This window comes from Peromyscus leucopus, chromosome 8b, assembly GCF_004664715.2.
Source record: "Peromyscus leucopus breed LL Stock chromosome 8b, UCI_PerLeu_2.1, whole genome shotgun sequence".
Taxonomy (NCBI): Eukaryota; Metazoa; Chordata; class Mammalia; order Rodentia; family Cricetidae; genus Peromyscus; species Peromyscus leucopus.
The window spans coordinates 36,245,702-36,272,444 of record NC_051086.1 but is presented as its reverse complement, the minus strand read 5'-3'; the positions used below and the strand labels follow the sequence as shown (position 1 = coordinate 36,272,444).

The 26,743-nt window shown below is 43.2% G+C and overlaps 1 protein-coding gene across 1 annotated transcript; it reads right to left on the bottom strand.

Annotated features, from left to right (window-relative positions):
• Positions 1-12,749: 12,749 nt before the first annotated feature.
• Positions 12,750-22,221, bottom strand: Zcchc10 (zinc finger CCHC-type containing 10). Its single transcript, XM_028855690.2, has 4 exons — positions 22,118-22,221; positions 15,685-15,843; positions 14,729-14,773; positions 12,750-13,203 (listed from the first exon to the last, which is right to left on the bottom strand). The coding sequence occupies exons 1-4, from the start codon at positions 22,156-22,158 to the stop codon at positions 12,936-12,938; spliced, it is 513 nt and encodes a 170-aa protein (XP_028711523.1). The 5' UTR covers positions 22,159-22,221; the 3' UTR covers positions 12,750-12,935.
• Between the last annotated feature and the right edge of the window lie 4,522 nt (positions 22,222-26,743).

Sequence of the window (26,743 nt, the reverse complement as noted above, 5' to 3'; positions counted from 1 at the left end):
AAAGCAAAAGATGAACAGGGTAAGCTTTATGCTTATTCTACTCCAACAAATGAAATTCACAAACAGGGCATGGTGGTGCAGTTCTGCAACCCAGCACTTGGAAGGCATGGGCAGGCAGGTCACGAGTTCAAAGTCATCTTCTACCACATAGCAAGTTTGAAGCCAGCAAGTGCTACACCAGTCTCTGTGTGGTTGTTTGAAGGGGAATTGCCCCCACAGGGTCATAGTTTCCACTTCAGGGATGTTGAAAGGGCTCACTGGGTAAAGGTGCTTGCTGCACAGCCAGGAGACCTGAGTTCCATCCATCCCAGAACCTTTACCCTTGTAAAGGTGGGATAAGAAAAACAATTCCTCAAAGTTGTTCTCTGATTCCCACGATTCCCACATGCATGCTGTGGCATTTGGACCCACATACACATACATCACATGCATGCTAATAATGAAGAAAACTAAAAATCTACCCTCCCCTTGCCTTAAGTACAGACAATCCCAATAATAATTTACCCTGTTGTGCCGTCAAACTGTGTATGACAGATAAAGCAGGGTATGCTCAGCCTTATCACTTTCATTTGTTTGAAGTTTGTTTTGGTTTTGGAGGCAGGGTCGCATGCAGCTCATGCTGGCCTCAGACTTGTTATGTAGCTAAGGCTGGCCTTGAACTCCTGATCCTCCTGCTTCCACCTCCCAACTGCTGGGATTACAGGTTTATGATCTCTGGTTTAGAGCAAAAGAAAAATTTCGAAAAATCCTGGAACACAAAGACCACTGTCAGTATATTGTTTAATAACACATGATAAATGCCTGTATTATCAGATGCCTCATAAATCTGTTCAACTAAGTTTCAGGATTATAACTCAAATACTTGGATTCATATACCAAAGCTGGGTATGCTGTCATTTCTAATTCTCTAATTTTTTTCAAGCAGAAGTAAACCTGTATATCTACAAAAAAAATGACCTTAAGATATTAGATAGGGAGGGTTCCTAAGCATCTTTAAATTCTGTACTATCAATGCCAAAGGAAGACACTATCGCCTTAAAATGCGGTGTGGGTTAGGAGATTGGCTTCCTTCTTGGAGTTCAGGTTTCTGTCTCTGTCACCTTTTCTGGTGCCATTAGTAAGGATATGAGAGTATTATTAATGACAATGGTAATTTGAGGTGCATGATGAAGATTTTAGGGCAGCTTGGAACAAAGGTAATGGATGCAGCTGAGTGTTTCTGTCTTCTTGGTGAGAGAACTCAAAGGGTATCTTTTGCTCAAGCTCAGGGCCGTGGGTGAACATGTTTAAATTGTCACATCTATATTCTTTGTATATTCACAATAAGACAGTTTTAAAATACAAACAGCATAGAGCATGTAAGAAAGTTTAGTGTGGTGTAAATAATCTTCCGTGTGTATTTTGAGCTAGCCCAAGAAAAGGCAATTTCAGACAGAAACATGAACTCCCTCCAGACACCCCTTAGAAGTGTCTGACCCTGTGTCAGTCTTTCAAAGAGAAGTCCTTATTGTGAGTTCCAGCAAGGAGGATTGACTCACAGAAGATCTGCAGGGAGGTTTGTTACGGTAATGACGTCGAGCAGGGTTTGTGGGAATAGAAAGCATGACTTCTAAGCAAAAGGGGCTGTAAATTAAAATAGCATGTAGTGAAATGTGTGAATGTGTATCATTTTAGGAAAGCAAAGAAAACATTTTCAAGTGAAAAAGAGAATTGAACAGCTGTAGCAGTTTAATGCTGAGTGTGAGGATGTTATGTGAGTGAATATTCAGAGCAGTGGTTCTCAGCCTTCCTAATGCTGCGACCCTTTACTGCAGTTCCTCCTGTTGGTGACCCCCAACTGTAAAGTTGTTTTCATTGCTACTTCATAACTGTGATTTTGCCACTGTTATGAATTATAATGTAAATATCTGATACTCAGGATATCTGATATGCAAGCCCTGTGAAAGGGCCATTCAACATCCGGCCCCCTCCCCAAGGATCCGACCGACAGGTTGAGAACCGCTGGTTGAAAAGTTATTTCATGAGAGTAGACCTAACAGTAATACTGTTCTTCCAAACATTTCTGGTTATTCATGGCCCCACCCTTCAGCCCACAGAAAACACCCTACCTCACCTGCTTTCGACATTAGCCAAGTCTCTCCAAGGTCACTGTCCAGCTCAATTATTTTGAATTGTATGAAAAGTAGGTCTTTTGATTTTCCTTTCTGGGTTTTTATTTTTGTTGTTGATGTTGGTTTTTGCTGGTTGTTTTTGGTTTGGTTTGGTTTTGTTTTTGTTTTTTGAGGCAGGGTCTTGCTGTAGCTAAGGCTGTTCTGGAACCTGCTACATAGTCATGCTAGCCTTGAACTTGTGATCCTCCTGATAACCTCCTGAATGCTGAGATTGTAGGCATGAGCCACCACATACAGTGGATCTTTTTTCATAATAAAAGCTTTAAAATGTTTTCCAGACACTGAATATTAATCAATTACGTTTTAATCCTAAAAGTAAATACAGTCTAAAGATCTTGAGGGTGAAGCAGACACCTAAATGTCACCATCCTAGTACCTGTCCCTTTTGCTAGTATTGTGACTACCAGGAATGACGTATGAGGACAGACAGGCTGAGAAGCTTACGCAACCTAAGTTCCCGAGACAAGGCTTTCAGCATGCCTGTACTGAGCGAGAGGAGCGTGTGGAGCAGCCCACCCCTCTGCTTTGTCATGAATGCTAGACTAACAGTAAGAACAGTCTTTACTCAGTGTGCAAAGGGGGACTCAGGCTTCCCAGAGCATTTTAACTTTAGCTCTTAAACGCAACCTAACAAATGGGAATTTGGAGCTAGGCATGGTGGCCCACACCTATAATCCAGTACTTGGGAGATGGAAACCAGAAGATCAGAAGTTCAAAGTCATCCTCAGCCACATAGTTAGCCTGGCTGCATGAGACTTTGTCTCAAACAAAAGGTTAGAAAAATAACCTCAAAAATGGATATTTGGCTGCATTATTAAAATGCAGAGGAAACCAGGCCACAGTGGTAAAGTTTATATAGATGAAAATCTAAAGGTTTTTTTAAGTTTGAAAATGTATTCATCTTTGGAATGACCTAGAAGTCCTCTTCATTTGTAACAATGTATCTGTATTTTTTATTAAAAAATAAAAATTGTTTAAAGCAGAAAAAAAAAATAACACATGATAAAGCCTTTAAATGCCTGTATTATCAGATGCCTCATAAATCTGTTCAACTAAGTTTCTTCTGCTCCATACAGTTTGGTATCTTTTTTTTTTTTTTTTTTCCCCGAGATAGGGTTTCTCTGTGTAGTTTTAGTGCCTGTCCTATAGCTCGCTCTGTAGACCAGGTTGGCCTCGAACTCACAGAGATCCACCTGCCTCTGGTATCATCAACAGTAACACATCTTAGCCAGGCAGAGTGATCTCATACCTGTAATCCCAGGGCTTAGAGGCTGTGTTGAGGCAAGATGATTACTGGATGTTTTAGGCCAGCCTGGGCTACATAGAGAACTTGTCTCATAAAACTAAAGACAATAAATAAAAACACAATTTAGCAGACTGCACTTCCAGTTGAACTGAGTTAGTATTTTCCTAATTTGGCGAACATTCTCACAGGTATTGTTCCATGTAGACTACTCTTAATGGCTAATTCTCCGATCGTTTTGAGCTCAACATTTCCTTTGTACAAACATCTGAGCAGTTCTAGTAGCACCCATCAATTTATTAAGTTGATGATAGATCAATAAAATAAAAATTAGTCACAAAATAAATCTCATGGGCTAGGGAATGTAGCTCAGTTTGGAAAGTACTTGCCTAGCCTTGGGGGAGGGGACAGGATGGGGGTGACCCTGTGTTCTACCTCCAACATTGACTATGGTGGTGGCACTTGCCTACAACCAAGGTACTCAGAAGGTAAAGGCAAAAGGATCAGAAGAAGTTCAAGGTCATCCTCTATCATAGATACCTGGGACCAAGTCTTGAGAAAAAAAAAAAAAAAGAAAAGCTACTTCAAGTTAATTACCTCAATGATGGGCTACATTACATATTATAAAAAAAATATTATATTAACTACTCTGCCAGAACTCTTTTGAACTTGGCCTGCCCATATTAAGACATATCATGTCTGGATATGTAGTTTCTGGCTGTTGCAATCCAACATGATTTAATGATTAACTCTGTATCAGTAAATGACTATCATTGTTTGGCTACCACATGAGTCATTCAGAAGCAAACTTTGGTGTACACCTGTAATCCAAGGACTTGGTTGGCTGAGGCAGGAAAATTGAGAGTTTGAGGACAGCCTGGACTATATAATGGGTTCAAGGGTAGCCTGGGCTACATAATGAGACCCTGTCTCACAAAGAGGAAGAGAAGGAGGAGGAGAAGGAGGAGGAGGAGGAAAAAGAAAGAAAGGAAGGAAAGAAAGGAAAGAAGGAAAAAAGAAAGAGAAACTTAGCAGCCTCCTTTTCTTTTTTTACTTTTTGTAAAGAAACTTGGGGGCTGGAGAGATGGCTCAGAGGTTAAGAGCACTGGTTGCTCTTCTAGAGGTCCTGAGTTCAATTCCCAGCAACCACATGGTGGCTCACAACCATCTATAACAGGATCTGATGCCCTCTTCTAGCATGCAGGTATACATGCAGAGCACCCATATAAATAAAAAATAAAATAAAATAAGAAACTTGGTTCAGCTGGCTATGGTAGTGTACACCTTTAATCCCAGCGCTCTGGAGGCAGAGGCAGAGGCAGAGGCAGGTGGATTTCTTTGAGTTGTAGGCCAGTTTGGTCTAGAGAGTGAGTTCCAGGATAGCCAGGGATTACAGAGAAACCTTGTCACAAAAGAAACAAGAAATTCAGCTATGAGGGGATATTCTGTGAGGATTCTCAATGTCTTCATTCTAGTGGTTGCATAAATCAGTCATATCTGGGAGAGGCTGGAAAGGGTCAGGGGTTAGGGATCACCAAGGGCAGTTTACTAGCTATCCACTCCATTACTCTTTGGAGAAAAGTGGATCAACAGAAAATGCAGTTGGAAACACTGTCTTCGTTGTGGCTTTGAGATGGTCTTATGTAGCCCATTTGGCCCTGAATTCTCTGTGTAGCCAAGAACAACCCTGAACTCTTTTTTTCCCCTGGTTTTTCAAGACAGGGTTTCTCTGTGTAGCTTTGGTGCCTGTCCTGGATCTCGCTCTGTAGACCAGGCTGGCCTCGAACTCAGAGATCCACCTGGCTGTGCTGGGATTAAAGGTGTGCGCCACCACCGCCCAGCTCAACCCTGAACTCTTGATCCTCTTGCGTGTATCACTCAATACTGCACTCCATTTAAGAGGTACTGGGGAATCAAAGCTAGGTCCTCATAAGTGCTAGGAAATCACTCTACCAAGAGAGTCACATCCAGAGTCCTATTTTTCATTTCATTTCTTTTTTTTTTTTTTGAGACAGGGTTTCCCTGTGTAGCCCCAGCTGTCCTACAACTTACTATGTAGACCAGGCTGGCCTGGATCTCAGAGATCCACCTGCCTCTGCCTCCCAACTGTTGGGATTAAAGGCATGCTCCACTACTGCCTGGCACTATTTTCCATTTCTTAAAAAGAAAGATTTGGGGGCTAGAAAAATAGCTCAGGTAAGAGCACTGGCTGCTCCTCCACAGGACCTGGGTTCAATTCCCAGCACCTACATGGAGGCTCACAAACCATTTGTAATTCTAGTTGGGGGTGGGGAGGATGAAGAGGCACTAGGCACATCAATAGTGCACAGACTCATGCAAGCAAAACACCCAAACACATAAAAGGTAATTAAAATATAAAAGTGAAATTTTGTTATAAGGATTCTAATGTCAACATTTAGTGTCAGTTCACACAAGTTCACAGACGAAATGCTTCCCTCATTCAACTAAGAATCCAAATAACACTAAGGCAAATATGAATGCTGATGATTTTGCCCTAATCCATTTATTCATTCTGCCAACAGTTGATTCATTGAGCTCCTTTAGATGCCAGGTAACAGTCAGGGCCTCAGAGGCAGGAGTGAGCAAAACTAAATCCTTATCTTCATAAAGTAGAACGGCTACATTAATGGAGAAGACAGGGTTGTGAATATCCTCCCCCGCCCCTGTACACACAGTCACATAGCAGACAGTCAAGTATAAGTGAGGGAAAATCAAGGCAAGGCATTGAACCAGGGGAGGGGCTAATTTAGGTAAATTGGCAGAGAACCCTTTCACAAAAAAATTTTGAACAGAAACCTGAATGTAGCTTTTCAATAACCACAAGCTTCAAAATACAAAAACATTATTAGGTCTTTAAAAAAATTATTATTGCATAACAGATTACACAAAGCCTAATGGCTTAATAACAGAATTTGCTGGACGGTGGTGGCACAAACTTCTAATCCCAGCACTTGGGAAACAGAGGTAGACAGATCTCTGAGTTTGAGGACAGCCTGGTCTACAGAGTGAGTTCTAGGACAGCCGGGGCTATACAGAGAAACCCTGTCTCAAAAAGTCAAAAAAACAAAACAAATAGGAATGAAACAAAACAGTATTTATCATCTCCCAATTTCTGTGAGTCAGGAATTCAGGTCTGGCCTGGGGTTTTAGGTTACAGTTATTAGAGCTTCACTGAACATGGAAGATGTGGCTTCCTTGTGGTTCTGACATTTCTGATGAGTCAGGGCTGGTAAGGCGACTTAGCACTTCCTCAGGAGGCGTCTCCCCACGGATGCTTGTGTATCCTTATGTCTCAGAGACTGGCCTATCCTACAGAGTGTTTGAAGAGACAAGGCGGAAGCTATCATGCCTACCATGGCATCACATCCTGTTACCTTTGTTCCAGTCTATTCACATAGATTAGCCCTGATTCAGTTATGAGACGGGATTACGTAAGATAACGCATGCCTGGGAAAAAGGGTCACTAAACTACCTTGGCATCATTTTCTCTCCTTTTTTTTTTTCCTCTTGTTTTTTTGAGACAGGGTTTCTCTATGTAGCTTTCTCTCATATCTTTAGGATGATTTTAAATAATTACCCAGGGGCAGGGAACCCATCATCTATGAATAGTAGTCTTTTACACTGGTTCAATTTATTTCCTTATCTACAAGTACACCATATATATATATATATATATATATATATATATATATATATAATATATATATATACACACACCCTATGTACATTTATTACTCTCAGTTCAAAGTTTATTTCTCTTAGGATAAATATTTGTGTTTAACTTTAAAATCCAAAAAAACCCACATTTAATAAATGGAGCTCTCAGTGGTTAAAGTTTTAAACTATAAATTCAGTTTAATATAGGTTAGCATCCATTTACTTTTTTTTTTTTTTTTTTTTGCCTTTGTTTTTTGAGAGAGAGTTTCTCTGCCTGTCCTGGAACTCACTCTGTAGACCAGGCTGGCCTCAAACTCAGAGATGCTCCTGCCTCTGCCTCCCAAGTGCTAGGATCAAAGGCTGGCGTGGGTACTGGCTCCGCCATTGCCGCCGCCGCCGCCATCGCTGCCACCACCACCGCCCAGCTTGGCTATCCATATACTTAGTAAGTCTCAGAAGATTGTCTTTCCAGGAATTTTTCCAGGGCCAAGTATAGTGGTACATACCTGTAGTCCCAGCTACTTGGGAGACTGAGGAATGAGAAGCATTTGATCCTATCAGTTGAAGACAGCAGTAGGTAATAAGAGAAGCTTTGATCCTATCAGTTGAAGACAGCAGCAGCAGGTAATATGAGAGGCTTTGATCTTATCAGTACAAGATCACAGTAGGTAATATTGAGAGACCTCTTCTAAGAAAAACAGTTTTTAGGCATGGTAGTGCACATCTTTTATCCCTACGCTTTCTAGGTAGCGGCAGGTGGATCTCTGAGTTAGAGGCCACTCTGGTTTACAAATCAAGTTCCAGGACAGCCAGAGAAACCCTGTCTTGAAAAACCAACAAAGAAAAGAAAAACTGATCTGGGAGATAGTGGTGCACACCTTTAATCCCAGTGTTCAGGAGGCAGAAGCAGGTAGATTTCTGTGAGTTCGAGGCCAGACTGGTCTACAGAGTGAGTTTCAGGACAGGCTCCAAAGTTACATAGAGAAACCCTGTCTCCAGGAAGAAAAAATAAACAAAAAAACAAAACAAAACAAAACTATTTTGTACTGTTAGTTAAGGAGTAAAGCTGTTTACACTATCATTCCCCCAGTTTTCTTCTTTGATTTTTTGAAACAGGGTTTCTCTGTGTAATAGCCCTGGCTGTCCTGGAATTCGATTTGTAAACCAGGCTGGCCTCGAACTCACAGAGATCCACCTGCCTCTGCCTCCTGAGTGCTGGGATTAAAAGCCTGTACCACCCCTGTTCCCCTCAGAAAGCCAAGGATGACCTTGAACTTCTGAAGTTCTCCCAGATTGCTAGGTTAACAGGTTTGCTGACATCCCATTTGGTTAATATGAGGCTGGAACTTGAACCCAGGGCCTCAGGCATGCTAGACACACTTTACCAAATCCATTCCCTGCTTCTTAACTTTTAAATTTGTTTAAAAAGATTTACTTATTTGTGTATGTGCAGAGACCACAAAAAGGTCAAGTGTCCTCCTCCATCTTTCTCACTGTTCCTCTGAGACAGGGTTTCTTCCTGAACCTGAGGCAGAATCTTAGCTAGGCTGGAAGCCAGCAGGCCCCTGGGAGGCCCCTCTATCTTTATCCTCCCCACAGCCGGGAAGACCTCCCCAAGGCTTAGAGGACCACAGGAGGTTTCTCATGTGGAAGCCAGGATCAGAACTCCAGTCCTCATGACTGCTGAAAGCTCTCTCAACTGCTGAGCTATCTCTCCAGCTCCTCTATTTGATTTTGAATTTATTCATCTATTTTTTTGCAATAGGGTCTTACTATGTAGCCCTGGCTGTCCTGGAACTCACTAAGCAGACCAGGTTAGTCTTGAACTCAGAGATCCAACGGCCTCTGCCTCCGAATGCTGGGATCAAACAAAGGCGTGTGACACCATACCTGTCCTTAATTTGATGTTTATTTTCTTCTTCTGCTGATTCAGGGATTTGTTTTATTTTCCTAACTGCTAAAGTTACACACTGAAGTCCTTTGTTTCAGATATCCCCCCTCCCCTAAAATTATAGCCAGGTAAGGCTGCTCACACATCTTTCATCCTCACATAGGGTGAGTCCTTGTATCAAAAATTAACAGTAACAACAAAAGCCAAAAGTGAACTTTAGGGTTATAAGTTTCCCCAAAGTACTGCTTTAGAGACATTCAACAAATACTGATGTATTTAGTTTTCATCCTCATTAGTTAAAATAGCTTTCTAAGCTGGGTGTAGTGCTGAATGTTGTTAATCGGAACACTTGAGAGGCTGAAAGATGTAGAATGTGAGGCTAGACAAGGCCACACAGTGAGACCCTGCCTCCAAAACACCTGACCACTTTATTTAACAATTGACCTTGTCTACTCCTTCTTATATTCTTTTTCTGACATCTAATTTGACATGATATAGTTTGAATTCTTGATCCTCTTACCTCCATCTCCAGAGTGCTGGGATTATTACAGGCTTGCCCCAGACACACATCTTTAATCCTAGCACTCAGGAGGCAAGGGCAGAAGGATCTCTCTGAGTTGGAGGTCAGCCTGATCTACATAGTGAGATCTTGTCTCAAAAAAAAAAACCCAACCAAACAAAAACAAACAAACAAAACCCACAAAACAAAAATAAGCATATAGCATCATGTCCACTTTATGTACTGCTAAGAATCGAACCCAGACCTTCCAGCATGTTAGGCAAACACTCAGCCAGTTGAACTACATCCTCTGCCCCCAAATCAAGATTGTTGAACTAATTATATCTCTTTTCTAAAAAGTTTAAGGCCACAGAATTATGTGGCTAAACCTCACATTATAGTACATTAGTTTACTTTTTAAAAATATTGTACAGTATTTCCCTATCCCTGTTAGATTTAAACTGTGTATGTGTTATGCCAATATAGCAGCTTATCCCTAGTTATTCATACTCACGAAGTCACATGGGATCAGTTACCATACAACCTGTCACACGTTTCGCCTAGTGTTCACCAGACTGAGGGTTTGTATTGGAAAAAAAATATAAAATGCAATGTTTATGAAAGCTTATGTGTCTATGTGTAGGCCAGAGGTCAATGTCACACATTGTCCTCAATTGCTCTGCTGTCCACCTCATGTAGGACAGTGTCTCACGGAATCTGGAGCTCACTGACTGGGTTGGCCTCCCTATGAGCTCCATGGATTTGCCTACCTCGGTCCCTTCCATTTTACTGCTTGAGACATTGCTCTCACCCTTAAAAAAAATCTTGTAAATATAAAGTGAGCGGGGGTAGGAGAGATGGTTCAGCAGTTAAGCACACTCTTGCAGAAAATCTGAGTTCGGCTCCAAGCATCCTCATCCACAGCTCACAACTGCCTCCCTCCCTGGGCTCCCACACAGATGTAGGGCGGATAGACCTAGACAGACGCAGACCCGCTAAAAGAAAAAGAATGCCAGGAGTGGTGGCCCAGCAATGAGGTGGAGGAGGGGGGTAACAAGTCCAAGGTCACCCTCGGCTACCTAGGGAATTGGATGCCAGCCTGGGTTATATGAGACCGTGCCTCAAAAAACCAACCAAGAGCCCTCCTGAGACGTTTGGTTCTTCAGCCAAGACTCCAGCGTGGCATCAGTTGTACCAGTGAAGAAGAAACTCATGGATGCTGAGCTGGGAGATATGCCAAGCTGGGTGGTGACTTTATCCAAAAGGCAAGCCATGGAACACTAGGGCTGTGCCCAGTATTACCAATCCAGCAACACGAGGGAAGAGCACAGCCGGGGTCATCACCGTGCGGCACCCACGTGCTCTTCAGGTGCTGGCTTGCTTTCTTTTCTTTTTTTCCAAGACAGGGTTTCTGTGTGTAGTTTTGGTGCCTGTCCTGGAACTCACTCTGTAGACCAGGCTGGCCTCGAACTCACAGAGATCTGCCTGGCTCTGCCTCCCGAGTGCTGGGATTAAAGGCATGCGCCACTACCGCCCGGCTAGTTGCTGTCTTTTTTTTTTTTTTTTTTTTTTAAAGATTTATTTATTTATTATGTACACAGAAGAGGGCACCGGATCTCATTACATATGGTTGTGAGCCACCATGTGGGTGCTGGGAATTGAACTCAGGACCTCTGGAAGAGCAGTCAGTGCTCTTAACCTCTGAGCTATCTCTCCAGCCCCATAGTTGCTGTCTTTCTTATGTGCAGGAAGGGCCAGTAGAGTGGACTCTCTGCAATCCTGAATATGACCAAATGCTCAGTTCCATCTATGAAGAATTCAACTATGGCTGAATCTTCATAACATGACAAAGAACTAATGTCTAATAAAAAGTGACTGGTACATGTAGAAAAACACAGACGACAAAAAAAAGAACCCAAGAAACCAGAAGGAAATGAATGATAAGCAAAGGAACAACCTTAACATGGAGCAGGAGAGGTGGCTCAGCAGTCATGAGCACTTGCTGCCTTTGCCCAAGGCCCAGGTATGATTCCCAGCACCCACACAGCAGTTTCCAACTGCCTATAGCTCCAGCCACAGGGGTCTGAGGAGGTATGGGGGTCTGATGCCCTCTTCTGGTCTCCGCATGCTCTCATACAAATGTGATGCACATCAACACACATATAAACAAGTAAATCTTAAACAAAAAACAAAGAAACATAAAAACTTGAAACTTACATCATTTCAATATACTGTATTAGGTTCCTTGAATTTATATATTCAGGACAGAAAAATCAGAATAATTTTCTGAGCACAAACATAAAAATAGAGCACATTTATTAACAGTAGGAAAGCTATACTTAAAATAACAATGTATCAAATCTCACTGTTGCTCGAATTCCTAAAGGTCTTATAATAAAAAAACCTGGAGCCAGATATTGGGGTAAATGCTGAAAGATCAGAGAGACAAAGGAACAAGCCACAGCTACTTCTCACCTCGCCAACTCCACGAATCTTCTGACTGAAAGTCTGAGTCCTCAGCCAAAAGGGGTCCAGCTGAAAGGGTCTTCAGCTGAAGAAGCCTTTAGTCCCTGTCTCCTCACACCTTATATACCTTTCTCCGCCCAGCCATTTACTTCCTTCCTAGTGCTGGGATCAAAGGCGTGTGATTCCTAAGTACTGGGATTATAGGTGTGCCACCACTGCCTGGCTCTGTTTTCTCTCCTAGACTGAGTATCTTATGTAGTCCAGGGTGGCTTTGAACTCACAGAGATCCAGAAAGACCTCTGCTTCCAAGTGCTAAGATTAAAGGTGTGTGCCACCACTGTCTGGCTCTATGTTTAATCTAGTGGCTTGTTCTGTTCTCTGATCTTCAGACAAATTTTATTAGGGCACACAATCTATCACCACATCTCACATAATAAACACAGCAAAAAGAGCAACTTCTTACTTGATATTCTGATGCAGTCCCTTCAAAGCCTGTCCTACATACCTTAATACATACCCACATAAGACATTCATTTCAGAGGCAGAACAAATGACTTATCATTGAAACCGATTTCCTGGTTTTCAGCTTTGATTATGTTCTACAGATGTATTTCAAATACTTAAAAAAAAATGTCAACAACAAAAGTTGAGCATGGTGGCACATTATCTTTAATCCTGTACTAGAATCATCAGCAGGCTGTGAAATCAAGGCCAGCCTCCTCTACATAATAAGTTCCAGGCCAGCCAGGCCTACAAAGTGAGACCCATCTTTAAAAGAAGAAAAACAGCAAGAACACAATATTCATTCCTAAAATAAATGTCTTTATATATATAATATCCTTTATTAATATTCTATACAATGGCAAATACTTAGGAAGGTCTGAATTCTAACAAGCTGATCCAGCTAACCTGCTTGCTTGAGCATGTTTTCAGTTCCCCTGCGAGTCACACTGATGTTTTTGGTCCACTGGTCCAGTGTAGAGAGTTCTATTTCTTTTTCCTCTTCTTTGGTGGCTCATCATCAGAGCTGCTCTCTGTACTGTAACTGCTGCTACTGGAGGAGCTGGAGTCCGAGTCTGAGTCCGAGGAGGAGGAAGAGGAGGAGGAGGAGTAAACTGAGGACGAGGAGCTAGAGGGACTGCCTTCCGAGTCACTGTCCTCTGAGGAGGATGAGGCAGATGTCTCGCTCTCTGATGAAGACTCACTGGCTGAACTGTCACTGTTAGAGGTACTGGAACTCGTGACACTCTTCGACCTATTCAAGTTAAACAAAGCATGCGCACATGAGAAGCTGACATTTAACACAGTGCTTAAAAACCGCTCATGCTGAGCTCCTGCACTAGCCCTAGGCACAATCGATGTTTGGAGATTGCCTAACTGCTCTAACACATGCCTCCCCACTTGACAAGCTCTCTATCACTTCAGCAACTCTCTTGGATTTCACAAGGTATACCTCCCATACTATGTCACACTGACCATGCTAGCACATGGCTATAATCCCAGGAGGTAGAGGCAGGAGGATGAGGAGTTCAGCTACACAGTAAGGTCCAGGCATATCTGTCTCGCCCAAATATAAAGAAACAAAAGGAAGAGAGCAGGGCATGGTGGCTCAAGTCTGGAATCCTAGCACTCAAGAAGCTGAAGTAGAAGGATCACAAAGAGTTTGAGGCCAGCCTGGGCTACAGAGTGAGATCTAGTTTCAGAAAAATAAAACAAGGGCTAAAGAGAAGGCTCAGCATTTAGAAGCCTTACTGTTTTGTCAGGGGACTGGAATTCGGATCCCAGCACCCAATCCGGCAGCTCAAAAAACATCTTTAACTTCAGCTCCAAGGGATCCAATGCCCCCTCTGGTATCCAGACGCACCCCTATACACGTAAATAAAATAAATCTAAGCTGGGCAGTGTTAGTGCAAGCCTTTAATCCCAGCACTTGGGAGGCAGAGGCAGGTGAATCTCTGTGAATTCGAGGCCAGCCTGGTCTGGTCAGAGTGACTTACAGGATAGCCAAGCCTGTTTAGCAAAGAAACCCTGACCTGAAAAACCAATAAACAAAACAAACAAGTAGATCTACAAATCAAAAGCAAAACCAAACAATAAAAAACAAACAAATAAACAAGCCAGGCATGGTGGCACACACCTTTAAACCCTGAGTTTGGGAGGCAGAGGCGGGCAGATCTCTGAGACTGAGGCTGGCCTGGTCTACGTAGCCAGTTCCAAGCCAACCAAGACTATATAGTAAGTGCAACCATGCCTAGACTTAACAGAAACATTTTTTTTTTCATTTATGTGTCCGTTTATGTGGTATGTGTTTGTACACAAGTGCATGCCAGTATGCATATTTGTGTATGAAGAGCAGAGGTCAGCATCAGGTGTTCTCAACTGCTCTATACATTTCAGAGGCTGCAGTTGAACCTGGAGCTCACTGGTTCAGCTAGGCTGGATGCTCAGTGATTCACCAGGATCCACCCATCTCTACCCCTGCTCCAGTACTGTGGCTGTAGGAAACGCCGATGCACCTCGATATTTACCCATGTGCACGGCAAGTACTTTATGTAACTGGACCATTTTTCCAGTCCCCTTTAGCAAAATTTTGGTAAGATTTTACTGTGAGATCCAGAGGAGGAAATCATTTAGTATTTTCAGGTATAAGGGTTCTAGAGCACTGCAGAAAAAGGAAAAAAAAAATGGAGCTAGTAAATTCTACAGAAGAAGAAAATATTAACAAAGACACTTCCTTCCCAATCTCCTCCCTCCAGGTAGTATCACCAAAATCCACCTACCTCTTCTTCTTCTTGATCTTTTTCTCTACGTTAGTCTCTCCCATGCTGAAGGACATAAGGGGAACAAAAGCTCCCATCAGTAAGAGTGACTTTACAATCCTCTGCTAGCCTCCGAACACTCTGCCTTCATTACATACGCTCAAGTGAACAGGATTTCTTGCTAGAATCAAGTGGAGTTTCCTGCTACACGCAGTACAGTTATGGTTGACTTAGTGCTTAACAACACATCTTATATTTTTGGTTGTGAGCCTAGCCTTTAACGGCTGAGCCATCTCTCCAGCCCTTAACAACACATCTTATCTCATGTACATCAAAGCCAGTTAGTAGTAAAGAGGACTGAACACAGAAACTTGTTTCTTTTTTTGTTTAGAACTTTAACTACTTACTGAACAAGGCAAACAACAGCACAATAGCTGTAATCTGAGTTCCTAGAACTACACACGGTCATTTCATACTTTTATAAGAGCAAATTTAACCACAAGTTTAGTTATTGTTTAAACAAAAACAAACAGAAACTCAAGGCTGTATTCCCTAACATCATACAGAGCAGTCTAGTGAGCTTGAGTGGAATGTACAGATGTGCAAAGCTCATATGTGTGAGCACACAAACAGGTTAATAGCTACCTTACTAGTAGAGATGAGAGGTTTAGATATGCTAATACTTGTGAAAAGAACAGTACAGTGTCTGACACAGACACCATTCATTAAAATCAGCCAATGCTTTTAGAAACTGGATTGGAGGTATACACCTGTAATCCCAGCACTCAGGGCACTGAGACAAAAGAACTTCAAATTTGAGACCAGCCTGAGCTATAAACAGTGAGACAGTCTCCAAAACCCAAAATAAACAACAACGAAAACAAAAACCCCAGCTAGTATTATAATGAACCTTTCAGCCCCTAGTCAATTCTGTAAATATTTGGGCAATTTCCTCTGGATACCATATGTAAACTCACCTTTGCTGCAATAATCTATTTTCCTTTTCTTTTAAAGCTTTCTTCAGCTCTGCTGTTCTTGAAGGCCTGTGTAGGTACTTTCTTTTTCCTGTGCATTCATACGTCCAATGTCCAAATTCCAAGCATTTCTGACATCTTACATGTTGCTTATTGGCTTCACTACAAAGAAAAAACATAATAAATACAAGCCTTAGAATTTTTGTCGCCGGGCGGTGGTGGCGCACGCCTTTAATCCCAGCACTTGGGAGGCAGAGGCGGACGGATCTCTGTGAGTTTGAGGCCAGCCTGGGCTACCAAGTGAGTTCCAGGAGAGGCGCAAAGCTACACAGAGAAACCCTGTCTGGAAAAACCAAAAAAAAAAAAAAAAAAAAAAAAAAAGTTTTGTCTTAGCTGGGCGGTGGTGGTGCACGCCTTTAATCCCAGCACTCAGGAGGCAGAGCCAGGCAGATCTCTGTGAGTTTGAGGCCAGCTTGGTCTACAGAGCGAGATCCAGAAAAGGCGCAAAGCTACACAGAGAAACCCTGTCTCAAAAAACCAAACCAAAAAAAAAAAAAAAAAAAAAAAAAAAGTTTTGTCTTGTGATACTTTCTGACCTGAAAAAGCATACAGTGATGTTTACTCTAACAGACACAGAAATAGTATAGTAAGTGGATCAATGCATGCATCCTGGGGCTCAACAGAACAAATCTTGGCTCCTCTAAGCCCACCATGCTGTTTCATGCTTATAATCCTTCACTTTTCAGGAAGTAAAGTAGGAAGTATGGCTGCAAATTAAAGTTAGCCTGAACTAAAGATTGAGAGACCCTGTCTCAAGCAAAACAAACACATAAACACAGGAATTAAGTTTTTCCATTCCAGTAATGATGCATTCGGACCAACTTTCCTCCCCCCCCCCACAGGTTTCTCTGTGTAGCTTTGGAGCCTGTCCTTGACTGGCTCTTGAACTCACAGAGATCCATTTGCCTCCACCTCCCAGGTGCTGGATTAAAGGTGTGCACTACCACCATCAGGTTCAGACCAACATTTTTAGTTCAGAATGCAAAGAATACAGATTTCTATTTTCCTTTATTTATTTTTTTGTAGTGCTACATATTAAACTCAGGGCCTCATTCATGTGCATGAAGCAAATGCCCTACCACTGAAGTAGACCCCTAACCCATTAAAACATTTTAAGGATTAGACAGGGATGGGCAGGTAAGGGTGCTTCCTGTAAGCCTGAAGATCTGAATTGGATCCCTGATCTGTGTGGTGGAAGGAGCAGAGAACTGACTTCAACTTCCTCTCACCTCTATTCTTCACACACACACATACACATACATACACACACACACACATACACACACACACACACACACACACACACACACACAACTCCCCCCAATAGGGTTTCTATATGTTAACAACCCTGGTTGTCCTAAAACTCACTTTGTAGACTAGACTGGCCTCCAACTCAAAGATCTGCCTGCCTCTGCTGTTGGAGGTTTTTGCTCTTTTTGGGGGCCTGCCACCCAGCTCCCAAATAAATTCACACACGGAGGCTTACTATAAATTATGAATGCCCGGCCTTAGCTTGCCTTAGTTTCTAGCGAGCTTTACTTATTTTAAATTATCCCGTCTACCTTTTGCCTCTGGGCTTTTCCCGTTCTCTAACTTCTGTAAATCTTACTCTTACTCCGTGGCTTGCTGGTTGTGCAGATAGGTGGTTGCCCCTGGAGTCTTCCTCCTTCTCTGGCTCCTTCTCCGCCCTCTTCCCAGATTTCTTCTCCTATATATCCTCTCTGTCTGCCAGCCCCACCTATCTTTTCTCCTGCCTTGCTATTGGCCAGTTCTTTATTAGACCATCAGGTGTTTTACATGGGCACAGTAACACAGCTTCACAGAGTTAAACAAATGCAACATAAACAAAAGTTAACACCTTAAAATAATATTCCACCGGGCGGTGGTGGCGCACGCCTTTAATCCCAGCATTCGGGAGGCAGAGGCAGGCGGATCTCTGAGTTCGAGGCCAGCCTGGACTACAGAGTGAATTCCAGGGAAGGCAAAAAGCTACACAGAGAAACCCTGTCTTGAAAAACAAAAACAAAAAAACAAAACAAAATTCCACAACACTCTGCCTCCTGTGTGCTGGGATTAAAGGCATGTGCCACTGCTGCCTGGCAAGCCTCCTGAAAACACTCAGATGTTTTTCCTCCTCCTCCTCCTTCTTCTTCTTGCAGACCGGGTGTCATATGTAGCCCTGGATGGTCTGGAACTCACTATGTAGACCAGGCTGGCCTTGAACTCACAGAGATCCACCTGCTTCTCCCTCCTGAGTACTGGGATTAAAAGCATGACCCATGACATCTGGACCAATACCCAGGTTTTTAATCTAATAAATCACAGCTTAGGTGAAAAACAAGGACATTAAAGCAATCGTGTAGCATGAATCTTTTTTTTTTTTTTTTTAGCAGTATCATCTATTTTATCCAAGTTGCAGATCATGGGAGTATAATCATGAATAATCGTATCGTTAATAACAATGGCACATGAAAGTAACTATCAGTATGGCATAGCTATTCAAGTCACACAAGCAGAAACATATAGACATACCTTTTAGAATGTTTTAGATTACAAATTCACAATTTTGTTATAAAACCGACTTTCATGAGCCGGCTTTTTGGAACCTAGTGCCTATGCTGAGACACTTTGCTCAGCCTTGGTGCAGGGAAGAGGAGACTAGACCAGCGTCAACCGAATGTTCCAGGCTCTGCTGACTCCCCAGGGGAGACCTTGCCCTAGAGGAGGTGGGAATGGGGGGTGGGCTGGGGGGGGGAAGGCTGGAAGGTGGGAGGAGGGAGGACAGGGGAATCCTCGGCTGACATGTAAAATGAATAGAAAATCTCTTAATAAAAAACAAAAGAAAAAAAAAACCAACTTGCTTCACAGCAGACAGAATATGAATAGTTAGCAATTCTATTAATTATTTGACAAATGTAATGGGGGAGATCATCTTTATTTTTGCCAGGAAACCATGCTTTTTACAAAAGCACATTGTTTACTAAGGTGCTTTTCTTCTTGTATCCTCTGGCATTTTTTTTTTTCTTACATTTGAGAATAGTTGGTTTTTATATTTTTATTGTAGCATGAATCTTAAAAGGTCTTATTAATAAAATCAAACCTGAAGCCAGGTATTGGGGTGAACGCTGGAAGATCAGAGAGACAGAACCAGCCACAGCTTCCTCACCTCACCAATTCCTCAGATGATCCTGTTTCCTCAAACTGGAAACCTCTGAGTCCTCATCTGAATGGATCTTAGCTGAACTGCTGCTAAAAGCCTAAAAGCTTAACCAGCCAAAAGCTTCTAGTTTCTGGTCCTCAGGCCTTATACACCTTTCTGCTTTCTGCCATCACTTCCTGGGATTAAAGGCGTGTGTCACCATGCCTGGCTGTTCCAGTGTGGCTTTGAACTCACAGAGATCCAGATGGATCTCTGCCTTCGGAATGCTAGGATTAAAGGTGTGTGTGCCACCATTTTCTGGCCTCTATATCTAGTGGCTCTTCTGTTCTCTGACCCCAGATACGTTTATTAGCATGCACAATATTTTGAGGAACACAGTATCACCACACAATCGGGTACTCAATCCATAAACAGTATTTTCCTTTCAGTTTCACATTCCTTTTGGTAGGTTTGAGAAACTGAGCATGCCACTGTCATGAGGCCATACAAAGGGTAAGTGTAACATTGCTGGAGGCTTTTGTTTTATGATGATGTCTTGCCTGGCTTGATGGTGCATGCCTCTAATCCCAGTACTCCAGAGGCAGAGACAGAGACAGGCGGAACTCTGAGTTCCAAGCCAGCCTGGTCTACAAAAGTGAATTCCAGGACAGCCAGGACTGTTATACAGAGAAACTCTTGAAAAGCCATCTTGAGGGCTGGAGAGAAGGCTCAGAGGTTAAGAGCACCGACTGCTCTTCCAGAGGTCCTGAGTTCAATTCCCAGCACCCACATGGTGGCTCACAACCATCTGTAATGAGATCTGGCACCCTCTTCTGTGTACATAATAAATAAATAATTCTTGAAAGAAAAAAGAAAAGCCATCTTGTCACTGAAATAGCCTAAGTCTAGAGCCAAAAGAACAAGTTTAAGAGAGAAAAGGGGTGAAATGAGACCCTAGTAACTTAATTTAGTACTCTTAAAATTAGGGTGTTTTTGTTGTTATTTGAGACAGGGTCTCAGTATGCAGCCATGAATGATCTGGAACTTGCTATGTAGATCAAGCTAACCTTGAACTAAGTGCAGGGATTAAAATCATGGGCTATCACACACACACACACACACACACTTTTTTTTTTTTTTCCGAGACAGAGTTTCTTTGTAGTTTTGGTGCCTGCCTTGGATCTCGCTTTGTAGATCAGGCTGGTCTCCAACTCACAGAGATCCTCCTGGCTCTGCCTCCCGAGTACTGGGATTAAAGGTGTGTGCCACCACTGCCCAGTTTCATCTGGGCCCTTATCTTTCCTTTTTCTTCCTTTCCCTTTTTTTTTTTTTTTTTTTTTTGAGAGACAGGATCCCATTTATCTTAAGGCTGGCCTTGAATTAAATGAAATCCTCATCCGCTTGCATCCACCTCCCATACGCTGGGGATCAATCCCAAAACCATATGCTTGCTAGGCAAGCACTCTACCAACTGAACCACACCCCCAGCCCTCTTATTACATATTATCATCATCCCAGTTTTCCTCCAGACTTACTGCTCTGACTTTCCTTGCATTCAAGAAGTCTGATAAGGCCCTAGAAAGCAGATTGTATGGACAATGTATGTAGTAAGGGATGGGGCTCTTTCAATATAAAATATCAACAGTCAAGCTGGGTGGCAGTGGCACACACCTTTAATCCCAGCACTCAGGAGACAGAGGCAGGTGGATCTCTGTGAGTTCAAGCCAACCTGGTCTACAGAACTCGTTCCACGATAGCCAGGGCTGTTACACAGAGAAACCCTGTCTTGAAGTCCATATATATATCATATATAAAATACATACAGAAACAGTTACAAACACACACATTGTATGCTAGCTATCTACGAACTATATACAAGCAAATGGTAATGGCACAAAATGCTGAGAATGAAGAAAAAAAAAAAAAAGACAGTTTGGCAAAACAAAGGCTCACCAGGTAGGGAAATGGCTCCAAGGGTCAAAGTGCTTCCACCTGGGGCAGGATTTCCCTGTGGAACCCTGGCTGTCCTGGAACTAGCCCTGTAACTCAAGAAATGCGCCTGTCTCTGCCCTCCTTAATAGTCCCTCCTGGGACTCAAGGCATGAGCTATCACCACCCAAAAGAATTTAGTTAAGAACTACAAGACAACTACTGTGACCAAGAACAAAAGACAGTGGAACAATAGTTTTGCTAAGGACAGATAACACAGGTTCATCTCAGATGAAGTCTCATGTTTAAATTATGACATTTTAAACGGGGCGATGGTGGCCCATTCCTCTCATCCCAGCATGGGGGAGGCAGAGGCAGGTGGATCTCTGAGTTAGAGGCCAGCTTGTTCTACAGAAAGAGTTCCAGGACAGCCAGGGCTACACGGAAACACTCTGTCGAAAACCAAAACAAAAAGAATGAGACCAAAGGAAGTTAAAGGATGAAGTGTTTGCCTGCTACAGGCCATCAAGTTCCCGCAACAAAATTTTTATCAGATGAGAGAGATTCAATAAAGGTGTACATTTATTAACCCTTAACGAGCTAACTACATTTTATAGAAGAAAAAAAAAAATCTCACTGCCTCAAAGCAATTATACAACTGTCTATCGTTTCTTTTCCCGAATCCTCTAGTGACTCGGTCTTTTCTATGCTTTTCAGTCTGTCTTCAAACGTCACCCTCCGCTAATGTATTTACAGTCCAACTAACTTGAAGAGGGCCTTTCCCTTTTTTCCATCACAGTCTCTTATCTCCCACAAAGCCTTTTAGACTACCAGCTGTACTTGTTCGGAGTGTCAACTGGTTCCACAATTAGACTGTAAGCTGCGTGTCTTGGAAACATTTTTCCTCACACTGAAACTCTGGCATGGAGTGGTAGGTACTAAAAGAATTATTGACTGGAGGAGAGAACGGCAGAAAGTGAGACGGTAGATGAGAAATGAGTAGAGGCACTGCAGACAGGCTTGTTTCCAGGAAAGGCGATAGGAAGGAGACGGGGGATGCTGCAAAGGGACAAGCGGGAGAAGTTTGGGTCCTCGGGGGTGAAGGTGTGGGATCACGCATCCAGGCTACCCTTGACAAACGTGCGGGATGGACAGGGGGACATAAACCACCCAGCGAACAACTCTTCGATCCATTTCGGACGCTCCGGAACCCGCTCAGTCCCGCAGCCCGCGCCAGCTCACTAGCGAGCGGACCGGCGTCTCCACACCCACAGCCCTCCCGCAGACCCCACTGGGCGTCTCTCTTACGCCTGTCTCCGTGCTATGAGTCGATGCATGGGAGTCGCCATCTTGGAGCTGCCGGAGGCCGCCGCACGGGCTTTTGGGAAACTCCGAAAGGTGGGGCGGGGCCTTCAACCCTCCGAGGCGTGGGCGGAGCCAGACGGGCTCATCCCAACGGAGGTGATTGGTGACCACCGGCTGGTGTGTGATATCTAATGTGGGCCATGTGTTTAGTATGAATATGATTAGGGTCTTGAAGGGTGGAATGATGTAGTGTTCAGGAAACCTGTAACCCCAGCATTCTGGAGGCCAAGGCAACAGGATTGCCATGTGTTCAAGGCCAACCTGGGAAACAGTAAGACCCTGACTCAAACAAAACAAAACCAACAAAGAAGCCAGACTTTGGTGGCCCACTCCTTTAATCTCAGCACTCTGGAGGCAAGGGCAGGCTGTTCTTTGTGAGCTGGAGGCCAGCCTGAGGTCTACAGAGCAAGTAAGTCCCAGGAAAGCCAGGGCTATACACAAAAACCCTGTCTCGGCGCCCCCCCCCCCCCCCCCCCCCCCCCCCCCGCAAAAAAGCTAAAAACCACAAAAAATTAGAGGTGTGCATCAACGTGACTGGCTCATTCTGTCTGTTTTCTCCAAAGATATGTTTGGACCAGGATTTGTCGCAGTTTTTTATTAGATTTTTTTTTTTTTTAAGGTATAAATGTTTTGCCTGCCTGCCTGCATGTATGCGTGTGCATCACCTGTGCGCATGCCAGATGCTGAGGAGGTCAGAAGAGGGCATCAGATCCCCTGCAACGGGAGTTATGGGGATGGAGGTGAACGCACATCTTCTGCAAGATCAACAAGTACTCTTAACCACTGAGCCAGCTCTCCAGTCCCTATTTTTCATGTTTATTTTTTTATTTTTTATTTATTTATTTTTTTAAGATAATGTCTTTGGCGGGCCAGTGGTGGCACAGCACGCCTTTAATTCCAGCACTCGGGAAGCAGAGGCAAGATGAGATCGAGGCCACTCTTGTCTACTGAATACCAGGACAGCCGAGGCTACACAGAGAAACCCTGTCTGGAAAAACAAAACAAACAGAAATAGTTTCCACTTACTCTAAGAGTTGAGTTACTGTTTTAAATCTGTTTCCTAGAGCCTGACCTGCCCCCAACCCATGATCTTGGTGATCACATGGGTCTTGGTGAGTCCAAAGTGTTGTACCTAATTCACTTTCTATCTTAACTTGCATTACCAACCCAAAACTATCTTTTTATGTCTCTCAACACCTCTTTTGTGAGTTTCTTTTCTGAATTTGTTAAAAAGGAAAACTCTAACTATAAAGTCTTCGACCTGAGAAGGATATAATATTATCTGAGTAAACAGGAAGTATAGAGCAAACAACTTCCAAAAATAAGAAATGACAGAAATAGCTGGCTGCCTGGACAGTCACCCAAGGTCCCTCTGCAACATTGGGGTATCCATCTGGTACAACACTTTGGACTCGCCAAGATAGGATAGACAATGGAATATTTTCTCCGAATTTGTCAATGCTAATGGAGTAGACATTGCTAATGTTAATTATTGCCTGTATATATTTGTATATAGTTATTGTACTTTTTGTATATAGTTTTTGTCTATATTTGTATATAGTATATTGTCTCTCTTCTGTAAACCTGTTTTACAACTACTTGTGATTTTATTCCTTAAAAAGGACCCAAGAAATGGATTCCAGGCTATTCTTTTTAACCCTTTAGGAGGCAGCTGCTGGCCAGCTCTTGTATGAACCCCAATAAAATCAAGCATGCTTCAAATTTGGTTCAAAATTGTGGTAGTGTTCTTATATTAGATGGGATTAACAACACCTGTTTTCCCAGCACTTGGAAGGTAGAGGCATGAGGATCAGAAGTTCAAGGTCATCCCTAGTTATAAAATGACACTGAAGCTACCTCTGGGTTATATAAGACACTGTCTAAGGAAAAAATTTAATAAAGCAGGGCAGTGGTGATGCAGGCCTTTAATCTCAGTACTCCAGAGACAGAGCCACACAGATCTTTGAGTTTGAGGCCAGCCTGTTCTACAGAGTGAATTCCAGGACAGCCAGGGCTGTTACACAAAGAAACCCTGTCTTGAAAAGCCAAAAATAAAAATTTAAAAAAAAAAAAAAGGTCCTGATGGTACAAGCCTTTAATCCCAGCACTCAGGGAGCAAGGGCTGGCAGATCTCTGTGAGTTCAATGTCAGCCTGGTCTGTAAGGTAAAAGGGTCAGGGAAAGAACACCCATAGGAAAAGGACCATGCCCCTGGCTTCACCCAGAGCTTGGAGAGTTGGAAATCCAGGGTGAACAGCCGACCAATGTTTCCTATCATGGGATACTTCCCCACTAAACTCACTGCGCGTGCTCTAAAAATTTGTTTTGTAAAGAGCCTATAAAAGCCTTCCCCCTCTGCCCAGCCCTGCGCTGTCTGTCTGCCTAGTCAGAGGCAGCTGCCATGTTGTTCTTCTCCCCAACAAATCTTTTGTGTGAATTTTGTTGTATGGTGGGACTTTGTGGTATTCCTTGGCTCCTGACTGACAAGATGCCCTTGCCCAGGGGAAAACTCTTACATGGTCTACATAGTGAGTTCCAGGACAGCCAGAGTTATATAGTGAGATCTTGCCTCAAAAATAAATAAGTGATAAAAGATGTGTGAGGGCAAGTCATTCTACTGTTTCTAGAATTCAGGGCCAGCCTATTCCCTCAAGGTTGACAGTGTAGTTTTACAATGGCTATTGTGACCCTGTCATTCTTTTTTACAGCTGGTTGCTGTAACTTCAAGAAACCTCATCAATGTAACTGGTAAACTGGATTCTTAATCCAAATCAAATGTTTGCTGTGGCATCATTTGGGCCCTTTTCTAGCAGCAGAAGAATAGCTGAGTGAACATTTGTTTTGTAAAGAGCAGTGGCCACAGGCTGGGGAGAGTTCTTTTTTTTTTTTTTTTTAATTTATTTAATTTACATTTGTGTGAGGGTGTTAAGTCCCCTGGAACTGAAGTTACAGACAGTGGTGAGCTGCCATGTGGGTGCTGGGAACTGAACCCAGCTCCTCTGGAAGAGCAGCCAGTGCTTTTAACCACTGAACCATCTCTCCAGAACCCTGGGGAGAATTCTTAAAGGCTAAAGACACCTGCTACCAACAAACCTTACCTGAGGTTGACTCCTGATTGGTGGAAGGAGAGATCTGACTCCTACAAATTGCCCTCTGACCTCCACAAGCATACCATGCATGACACTTATAAATAAAATATAAAAACATTAAATAAATAAAGTAAAATAATATAAATAAAATTTGTTTACACAAATAAATAAACTATTAATTAATTGATTGATTGATTATAGAACAGTGGTAGGCAAAAGGAACATGGGCCTTAGGACATGAAGGAGGCTCTCTGGGTTGAAGAGGTAGGAGTGGGAGCAGAAACTCCCTGGGGTGAAAGTGAGACCTCGCTTTAGTCACTTTACTTCCTTCCTTGTTTTATTTTATTTGAGACAGGGTCTCACTCTAGCTTTTGCTGGCCTGGAACTCACCGAGACCTTGTGTGCCTCTGCTTCCTGAGTGCTGGATTAAAGGCGTGCAACCCCATTCCTGGCTTCCCACTTTCTAAGAGCGCCTTGGAGACAAAAGACACAAAAGATTATGAGCAAGTCTCTTTAGATGCAGATGCGCGTGCTCTTCAGAGTCCTGAAGTTATAATGCACCCCTCTGCTGTGAGATATTTCAGAGTGATCATCGAATGAAAATGGGCACAGTAAAGAAATCAAGGTAGCCACTCCTCAGTGAGAAGAGGAAACGTTTATCCTGACTGCCAAGGCTATCTCCTAGGAAAGCAAGGAGAATGGCAGGGCAAAGATTCCCAAGGTTAAATGGGAGCAGGAGCAAGGGGGCTTATGAGGCTTATGAGGCTGGGGTTTGTGACTGAGGGAGCCTGCAGGCTGGCGTTGATCTTGACGAGTCAACAGGCACCACAGCCATGTTATGGAGAGCCACAAACTTCTCTTGCCAGAGATTAGGAGAGCCACTCCCTTCTTGGCAAGCAGGAACTTTCCTCAAGCCTCTTGAGGGGATGGGGGCTTTTGTCTAAGTGCCCGACCTAGGGAAGAGGACTTTCTTTGTAATTGTGAACTCAGGATGAGCAGGTTCCTTCTCTGCAGGTTTAAACTTGCCTGCAGAGCCAGGTATTGTGGCACAGGTTTGCAATCTCAACATTTGGCAATGAGATTAGGAACTCATGATCATCCTTGACCACATAATGAGTTTGAGGCCAGCTGGAATTAATTGAGAACCAGCCTCAAAAAAGAAAAACCACTTAGGGTGGTGGTGCATGCCTTTCATCCCAGCATGCAGGAGGCAGAGGCAAGCGAATCTCTGAGTTTGAGGCCAGCCTGGTCTACGGAGAGAGTTCCAGGACAGCCCGGGCTACACAAAGAAACCCTGTCTTGAAAAACAAAACACACACACACTCACACTCACACAAAGATAGATAATTGTTCAGTTGGAACCTCCAGCGAGCTCACTCCTGCATCTCCTGCATCTCCTGCAAGGTCTGAGAAGCCCTATTCCTGTCTCTCCAAACCCTACCCACTCAGAGAAGGGAAGGCACCAAGAAGCCCAGTTCCGC

Coding starts and splice junctions, on each gene's coding strand:
- Zcchc10 (XM_028855690.2), bottom strand. CDS start 22,158: ATGGCGACTCCCATGCATCGACTCATAGCACGGAGACAGGC. Junction 15,844..22,117: donor CTCATAGCACGGAGACAGGC/GTAAGAGAGACG, acceptor TTTTCTTTGTAG/TGAAGCCAATAAGCAACATG. Junction 13,204..14,728: donor AAGATCAAGAAGAAGAAGAG/GTAGGTGGATTT, acceptor TAACTTGAATAG/GTCGAAGAGTGTCACGAGTT.